Source organism: Fusarium oxysporum, genomic scaffold (genome assembly GCF_000149955.1).
Source record: "Fusarium oxysporum f. sp. lycopersici 4287 supercont2.83 genomic scaffold, whole genome shotgun sequence".
In the NCBI taxonomy this organism is placed as follows: Eukaryota; Fungi; Ascomycota; class Sordariomycetes; order Hypocreales; family Nectriaceae; genus Fusarium; species Fusarium oxysporum.
Window position 1 is genome coordinate 1 of NW_017264883.1, and position 9254 is coordinate 9254.

The following is a 9254-nucleotide window of genomic DNA, read 5'->3' on the forward strand; positions in this document are numbered from 1 at the left end:
CTGAGACGCTCCCATAAGACATCCCACCTCCTGCAAGTTAAGGTTGTTTTCGCCAAGTTTTAACCATCCCAAACATGATAAAACTCTTGGCTTTTGGCCGAACGGTGGGGTCCCCTACTGTAAACAAACGAGTCTGATTAACTGCATTATTAGGTCTGGGAGTTTTGCAGGGGCGGGTCAGCAACCCCGCCTAACCTCACAACACATACATTTTAAGTCCAAGCTCAGCAATCGCATCTCGACGCAATTATGCAGACGCTGCACGCTGTCATGCTTTTATGACGACACGATTAGTGGCTCGTGTTCGACACTTCAGCTGCACATTTCATTCTTGACTATCGAAAGTCTTCTTCCATGATCAGAATGGCGATGGTTTTGATGCAAAAACCGAACAAGAAGTTGATATGAAGACTGGGGGTAACTATTACGCCGAGTCTCCTTTACTTTCTGCATTACTTAACTATTCATTACTGGGATTTATTCAAGCCGTCTTTTACAGTCATTATGACTTGAAATGACAACAGACTACCACACTCGGCAGGCTCTTCTTGAGGATTTCTATAGCATTGTGGATCCAGGAAGAGGCTTGTGTAATGGTCGCAACTAACCACTACGCCACAAGGCAAAAGACTGGGCTATAACTGCTATTGTAGCAATTAATGGCTGGCACAGACTGACGCGACGCGAAATTACGCCCGTTTTGCAATGCGTGTAAAAAGTCAAATTTAAGAACGGGCCTTGTTTTAGATCCTAAGCCCTAAGTGCTATTGTTAAGTTTAAACCTTATACTGTTCGCAGGCGGAAAGAGAAGAGGAAGCAAGTCGACTAGTTGGAATATCGCACGGCCAGGTAAGCAGCTTGCGCGGCCCTTTAAGACCTGGGCCGGTTTTACCCATGCCATCTAGGTATCGCCAGATAAAGGCGTCAATGTCTCAACTTTATATCTTGAAACCTGTCACGTTGTATTTATTTCTAAGAGCCCCATGCGGGAATGATGTCCTGGAGTAGAAGTGTCTTGATTACCGCCCCAAACCACCACGCATACAAGCCGGGACGCCACGTACCCTGTCAAGGGTTATCTTGATTGGCACTGGCTAACCAATCCCCTATTCCAGTCCCTGCACAAGTGCTGTAATCTCCTTTCCTATACGCTCTACCAAATTTCGGGCTTCCTCCTTATCCATTAGTCGTCCTTGCACGCGAACACCAAACCCAATTGTGTCTGTTAGGCTATCAGGTGCAACATCAATGTAAACATTCTCTTTAGGCAAGTAGGATATATCGAGCTTAGATATCGACGTGCCCGAGCTATCCTTATCGTAAAAGGGCTCTGATGGTATAAAGTCGGTAGGCACACCTATCGGGAGATGCTCCAACAAGCCCTTCAGTTGCTTTGATTCTGGATTGGTTTCCGCAGCTTGGGATATGGGTTGCATCCAAAGTAGGTTCAACCACACATTAAACAAATGCAAAGATGTATACTCAGTGCCTTCCCTCCAAGATTTTAGAATATCACGTAATGAACTTTGCCCTCGTACGGTACTCGTTCTGCTAGTGTAGCCTGGATCAATCGGGCCTTTTCACCAACTTGAAGAGACTCAGCCTCCCCCTTAGGGAAGACATTTTTAATGGTGAGAGGAGTGACGTTCAGACAAGGGCCCGTCATATGATCGATATTGTTAAAAGCAGCTGATCGGCCAGTCTAGTATAGACCCAGTGTTGGGCTTGGCAGACCAGTATCTCGAGCAAGAATACGAAAGACTGCGAGGATGACAATGCTTTGAAAAGAGACATTTGAGGATCGGCAGACTCTGTCCAAATGAGCAAAATCCTTGACGGCCTCCCAAGCACCAACAAACAACTGACTGTTCTTTTGAGACATCTCATATTTAACCTTGACGCTGTCAGAAGGTTTAATGAGGGTGGGAACGCTGTGGCCAATTGCCAAGCGCCAATAGCCTCATCCAGGTCCTCCAATGACTGTAATGTGAACTCAATAAATGAGGCAAAATCGGGCCTGGATGTCGGCTTTACTCTGCGGTAATGACTGGTAAGTTCATTGATAAAAAGAGGCATCGTCCATGCATCATATATGGCATGATTTATGAGAACATGGATTCCATCTCTGTCGGCGCCCTTGAGAAGGAGAAGACGTACAGGCGGTGTCTTCAAGGATGACGGCTTCAACGCAGCCTCTCGTGCCTGAGTTATGGCGAGATTCTCTAGACTTTCCGTAGAGGTTATGACCTGAAATGTCCCGTCGTTGCGGCCACATTCGCTCAAGACGATCTGAACGACTTCAGAAGGCGAGATAGCATAGAAGCAAGTCCTCAAAATGGGATTATTGTCGCGCAATAAGAACCAAGCGTCTTTCATAGTTTCCAAGTTGATGCGCTCTGAGCATTAAAATGGCCAGGCGGGCTCGAAGAGTGTCCGCCCTGTCTGGAGCCATGAAGCAAGATGATACATTTGACCACTGAGGCAGGGAAGGATTTTCTCAATCGCATTTTGCTTCATTCCCAACTGTACAATCACATCCTTCTTGACACTGCTATAGTCCTTGATAAGTGACTGCTTACTGGTATTCTCCTGTGGCATATCGTGTATGCGTAGACAAGTGCCACGGAGAGTGTTTCCCTGAAGGATGTCAGAAACACCAGCTTTAAAACCGGCCGCGCGGCACATAGACGCAACCCGAATCGCAGAAAGTGAGTCCAAGCCAATGCTGAAGATGCTTGTATCTGGTTGAATAGCCTCAATGGACACTTTGGAAACTTTCGACAATATGTCTCGGATGACAGGCTCATGAGACGGCCCTGGTGTGCTGATCACCGAGACAGCACTATCAGAAGGCGATCCAAAGCTGAGGGGTAAGCTCTGAAGCTCGTCTGGAAATATTGTCACACATCGTAAGGGATGCTGAATAATATCGCAGAATGCTTGACTGAAGTCCTTGAGAGTCCGGTCGAGATCCCTTTTAGCCATGAATTCTCCTTGGCACGAGGCGCGAACTGTGATTGCTTTGTCTGTTTGTTCAACCTCGGTATTCATCCTGTACTCGGATTTAGGAATGTAGTCATCCGTGACATAAGGCATCCAAATCTTGCTATCCATCGGGTCATCTTGCAATGCCCGCACACTCTTCTGGACCACAAACAATGTGTCGACTAATGTAGCCGCACTTAGAACACCCTTGCATCTCAGAGACTTCTGTACCTCGTGCAAAGGAGCATGCTCATGAGTCTGTGCCTCAGTAGTGAACTTTTGTATCATCTGAACTTTTTTGCGATTACTGATGAATTTGGGATCAAGCGTCACCCTCTTCGCCACTATGTTGAACAGAGGTCCAACTACGTGCTCAGCCTCGAGTCCCAACGACGAGCACCCAGCGAGGACCTGACCAAATGCTACGTCTCGTTTCTCTGTCAACGTGGCGAGAACCTTGGCATAGGCAAGATTTGTAACACTCTGCACCGTCACTTCCATCTCTTTGCATCTCTCGAGTATTTCCGTCATATCAAGGTCAACCTTGGCTTCAGAATAGAACATCTCTGAGCATAATTGTTGATGAGAGGATAATGGCAGCGGTTTGGCTTCATAGCCTTCGAAAGTGCTGGTCCAGAATTGACAAGCCTCAGTCTGGTCTTGTGATAGGGAACGGACTGCGGTCGCAAATGGTGGTCGCATTGGTAGCGAGATGCCTTGGTAGACTGAAGCTAGGTCGTTGAAGATAAAGGGCAGCGAGGCACCACCATAAAGTGCGTGATGCATGATAATAACCAGAAGGTTTTCTTCATCCTCACTGATAATCACAGGTTGAATTGGTGGTGTTGAAAAGGCCGATTGTGTATCCAATCTCACCAGTTGCATGACCGCCTGAGCGATGTTGGTACCCGGTGGAACAGATATTTCCTGCCAACTAGGTGGAGAGTCGCTGTGAACGTGCCAACCCAGTAATAGTCCATCTCCAACTCGGGAACAGGATGGAATGATGTGCGCAGGATATCCTTGGCCATTGCCATAAGTCGATAAGCTTCTTTCAATCGATCAACAACAGTCGACTCCGTGAGTCTTACGATGTGAAGATGAACATAAACAATCCCTTTGGATTCAATGGTTTGAGTGATCATAGCAGTCTGTAGTGGACTGCATTTGAAGACTGACTCAACTGTGTCGTCTGAACTGAGCCGTTCCACTTGACATGTAAATTCATCGAGCAGGATATCGTCATCATAATTGGACCGGGGTGGGCTCGGAACCTCAGCTGCGGTTTTCTCAAAAACACTGTGAGCCAATGCTCCAATGCTAGAGAAACGCATCACTTCAGCCGGCGAGGCAGAGACCCCCGCATCACGAAGCTGGCTGGAGAATTGTATGGCGGTTACGGAATCCAGTCCAAGACTCAAGAATGATGTGTTCCTCGATATCTGCTGCCCTTCCAGACCACTGAAACGCTTGACAAGATCGCAAATCTCAACCTCTAGGTTCGACCACGGACGACCCTCCCAGTCTTTCTTGGTTTCCATTATGGCGGTAGCACTTGGCCAAGAAAGATTGAGAGAATTAAGAGAAATATATGGATTCGATACCAGGGCGGATAGAATCAGGTTCAGCTTTTCCATAATATCTTGGGCATCGTCTGTCTGGCCAAAAGATGATGTGAAACCACATGTCAGGAGAACGCGCTTGTTCTTCTCATCCGCCTCCACCTCTAGGGCAAGAGGATACTCTGAAGGCATGCTGCTTTCCATCCCTTCCCATAACCCATGACTCTGACCCGGGGCAGATTTGGTGAACGAGAAGAGGCAGTCAAAGATGGGGCCCTCTGCCTTGATCCACCGCTGGATATGTCGCAGAGAGTTATGTTGATAATCTAGGGCCTCAGAATTACCCTTGTGCACATGTTTTACAACATCTTCCACGGAAGACAGGTTTTCCATGTTGAGTCGGGCAGGGATAGTGGCAATGCATGGTAGAAGAACAGAGTTTGCTCCTGCGACTGGTAACACCCTTCCAGAAAGTACAACACCGTAGGTCACATCAGATGCGCTTACTGAATCGGCCAAGGTCAGAGCAAAGACCGCCTGAGCCAGTGAAGATAGTGTGGATTTCAAGCGGGCTGCGCAGCTCTCGAGCTCAGGGAGAGATGGCCACAACATCGTGGAGTGGACATGCCGAGTAGGGTCTGATACGGGTTTCTTGAAAGTCGTTGGTCTGCAACCAGCAAGTGTCAGGCGCCAGTACGACTCGGACCTTTCGATATTCTGGGAATAGACATGCTTGATGAAAGCCTCAGGTGATCCTCGCTTGGGCGGCGCCATATCTGGTAGATATCGCGCGGCAAAGTCTTGAAGCAACATATTAAATGATACGCCGTCATACAGACCGTGATGTATCGAGATAAATAACGCCAGTGGTTGCCTTGAAACCGTTGTAACCACGTGCTCGATGCGAAGAGGTGGAATAGACATCATGTTGTTCGTAATATCCCGACCAATTACGTTCTGGCGACTCTGGAAGTGTGCCATGGCCACCTCCAGGTCATCGTATTGCCCCTCAGTCCAGTCGCCGCTGTAGTTAGGCTTAAGTACGACCTGTACAATTCCTGACTGCAATGGAACAAAAGCCGTTCTCAATATTTCAGTTTCCTTGATAGTATCCTGCCATGCGTTTTGAAGACGGACTGGATCAGCAGAAGGGTTCATCTTCAACACGATATGGTTGACGTAGAGACCTGAATTGCTATTGATGGATCGAGCCACAAGACCCTCTTGAAGGGGCAAACAAGGTCTCACGGATGCCACGGGTAACTCATTCATGTTGGGTGTTTGACTTTCCAAGAGCTGGGATTCCAGATTCGAGAGTCTACTCTGCACTTCTGAAGATGAAACTACTACTGACGGTGGGTTTGTGGTCCATGGAAGGCGAGCGAGTTGTTCCACAACAGGGTTGCTCATAACATGTGCCACGGAAGCGGACAAGCCGATATGTCGAAGGCGGACAGAGAGATCGATTGCACTTAAGCTGTCGATGCCAATCTCGAAGATGTTGGTTTGTGGGTAGATCACGGACTGGTCGATTGCAAGTGTTTGGCAGATGGCATCAGCGACAGCCTCTTCATTTGCTGTCAATTCTCTGTCCTTGTTCAGACCATCGTGCGCCGCCTCGTTTCCACGGAAAACGTCAGACAAGGGGAGACTTGCAAACAGCTCTTGCAGCAGCTTGCTGTTTACCTTGTCCGACATGGCAGCGAAGGGTATGCGGTTTACAGGAAGTACAATTTCCGGCACCATGTAACTGGGCAACTTCTGGCGACAGGTGTCTTGGAGACCCTTGCATAGTGTGCCGATGTCAGCTGGGATGATGGAGAGGGGATTCTTTGCGTTAAATCTCTGAGATCCCAGGCGCGCGATGAAGGAGACAAGCTGCTGGCGCGCAAGGCCAGGGTGTTTCGCAATAAGAGTGACAACGTCGATCGAGGCCCTGGAAGACGTCCTCAGAACCTCGGAGACTTCGCCCAACTCGAGCCGTTGGCCACGAATCTTGGTCTGATCATCACCACGCCTAAGGTACTCAATGCTGCCATCTGCCATTCTTCTTCCCACATCACCAGTCCGGTAAATTTTCTCTTGGTCAGGCCCTATAACAAACTCTTTGGCATCGGGCCTGTTCAAATATCCTTTCCCGACAAGATCTCCGGTGAAGCAAAGCTCACCTGTCTGCCCATGGAGAGCATAGTCGGGGGTATCTGGAAGAAGAACATGACAAGCACATGAGGTCAAAGGAAGTCCAATGTTGCGCAGGGTGATGTGTTTATGGACCGGTGCAAATGAACATCCAATCGTCAGCTCAGTAGGCCCGTAAGCATTCATGATTACCACTTGACTTGAAGAGCCCCATGTATCTAAGACTCTCTGGGAGATCTTTTCTCCCCCCGACACTCAAGAGTCTAAGACTTGGGCAATGTTCAGGGTGAATATCGGCCTGATCGAGCAGGGTAGGAATGAAACTGGCATGGGTGATCTCCAACTTGTCAAGCGTTAATCTCAGGTCGTCCATCCGCAGTGGCCGTGCATCAGTAGATGTTGCCATGCCGTGGCGCCATGGGAAGAACATCTCAACTATATGGGGATCAAAGGCTCGGCTGGACTGGCCTAACCAGCGTCCCTTGCCACCCAGCTCGACCGTAGCAGGCGCAATCCGGCAGACTAACTCGGAAAGAGACTCGATGAAAGAAGACAGATTGGCTCGAGAAATCATTACCCCCTTGGGCTTTCCGGTCGATCCAGAAGTGTAAAGAATGTATGCAGTATCTTCAGGATTGGCAACATAGGTACTGTTCTCGGACGAGAAAGCAAGAAACTCTTGTTGGACTGATGGCTCATCGATGCATACGATTCGGCATTCGCTAGGTGCGCCCTGAAAGGTGGAAGCAAAAGCCGTTTCAGTGAACAAAATAGGAGCATCACCATCCTCGATCAGAAATGCTTTGCGATCATCTGGAAGTCCTTCGTCAATAGGAAGGTAAGAGTTGCCAGATTTCATGATTCCGACTAGTACAGGGTAGGAGGCAAGGTTTTGTTGAGAGCAAAGAGCAACCGCCCGTTTTTTGATCCCACAGTGGTTAAGATAAGCTGCAACGGGATTTGCAGAAGCGTTTTGCTCACCGTAGCTCATCAAAAGCTGCTCAGCTCCGGCTGCTGTGATTGACAATGTCTCCTCCACTGCTGTCCACTCAGGATGCTGTCCAGCGGTAGTCTCAACCCAGTCTACGGGACTCATATTTGCTGACTCCTTCACGGCATCGCTTGGGCTGGGGGCCGAGATTGACAACAGGCCCTTCTCGATGTAACTAGGAAGAGATTTGAGAGGCACATCCGGGTTGTAGAGCATCGCGCCAACAAGGGCATCGATCTGGCGGGTGAAGATGGCTAATTGCTTCAAACCCATAATGGTGTTCAAGGACGATGCTTCAAGGATAACCGTACCATCGGGTTCCCGGAACACGTTCAAAGCCATGGGGTGTTCAACAGACAGCCCAAAGTTATCTATCTTGGTATCCCAGATAGTTCTAGCTGAGGCAGCCATGAGATCTACTTCGTTGGTAGCATGGAATGTAAATACAGCGGGGTACAGAGACTCCCCTCATTCTTTCTTCAAGAGCTTACGGATGACTTGTGCGTGGATATGACGATGCTTCTTGGCCTTCGTTGACAAGCGATGCTGTTCTGCTAGAACCTCCCTCACTGTGCCATTTGAGTTGAAGGGCATGGGCACAACTGAAATGAAAGGTCCTATGGTACGATCGACATCTGCATCCAACACACGATCCGATAGCGTCTCTGCAAATACTACGCCTGAGCTTCCCAGGTAACTCAATAGCACATGTCCAAAGGCTGCCTGCACAACAGATGCAACGGATAAGACACCAAGTTCAGCGTTCTTGGCCTCGAGTTGAGCAGTGGGAACCGACAATGGAACTGTCTCCGTGATAAATCTGCGAATATTGTCCCGCTCGGGGCTAGTTCTCTCTCCAGAGAGGTCCGGCCATGAAGGTACATCAAAGTCGGCATAATCTGAGAGTTCCTGTTCCCAGAATTCCTGCGCATCGAGAGACGCTTTCTTGCTTGGGAGCAGGAGGGAGAGAGCATTCCGGAGTTGAGGTCTGTTGGGTGCATCAGCGCCGTATGCACAGCAGACATCATTCATGATGTACCCAAGCGACGTGCCGTCATACAAGACATGATGAATAGAAAATATCATAGTTCTCTCCTGAAAATCGTCCATGATCGTGATGGCCCATGGTGGATTCTGGAAGTGGCTTGACTGATGTCGGTCCTGGAGTGCGACAATTCTTCGACGCAAGTTCTGTTGATAGCTCTTGCTTTTGCATTCAATATATTCCCAGTCAACTTCATGTTGCTCTAAAATAACCTGGAGGATACCGGAATCATTTTCGCAACCATGGATCGGCTTCTGAAGGGCGGCAACTGGAATAAAACAGGTCCTAAGGGCCTCATTTCCCCGACAGACAGTTGCCCATGCCTGCTCCAATTTGTCAATGTCGACATCTGAGTGAAGACTAAAGAAGTGATGGCTCCAATACATCTCCGAAGTAGTCAGTGTTTCACCGAGAAAGCTTTGTTGAATTGCCCTTGTGGGGCAGACGAAGAAGCTCCCTGGTATCAAGGCCGATACTTCTCGTTGCCATTCCCGATTGAATTGCTCGAGATCAAGCAAGTTCTGCCTGTGAA

The 9254-nt window shown here is 48.7% G+C and overlaps 2 protein-coding genes across 2 annotated transcripts; both read right to left on the reverse strand.

Annotated features, from left to right (window-relative positions):
• Window positions 1–1106: 1106 nt before the first annotated feature.
• FOXG_22939 (uncharacterized protein) lies at window positions 1107–1666 on the reverse strand (the record flags this gene model as incomplete). Its single annotated transcript, XM_018403363.1, has 2 exons — window positions 1107–1308; window positions 1539–1666. 2 exons carry the CDS (start codon window positions 1664–1666, stop codon window positions 1107–1109), a joined length of 330 nt encoding a protein of 109 aa, XP_018258846.1.
• A 737-nt stretch (window positions 1667–2403) lies between these two features.
• FOXG_22940 (uncharacterized protein) lies at window positions 2404–9108 on the reverse strand (the record flags this gene model as incomplete). Its single annotated transcript, XM_018403364.1, has 4 exons — window positions 2404–3802; window positions 3862–6748; window positions 6879–8093; window positions 8169–9108. 4 exons carry the CDS (start codon window positions 9106–9108, stop codon window positions 2404–2406), a joined length of 6441 nt encoding a protein of 2146 aa, XP_018258847.1.
• Window positions 9109–9254: the final 146 nt, after the last annotated feature.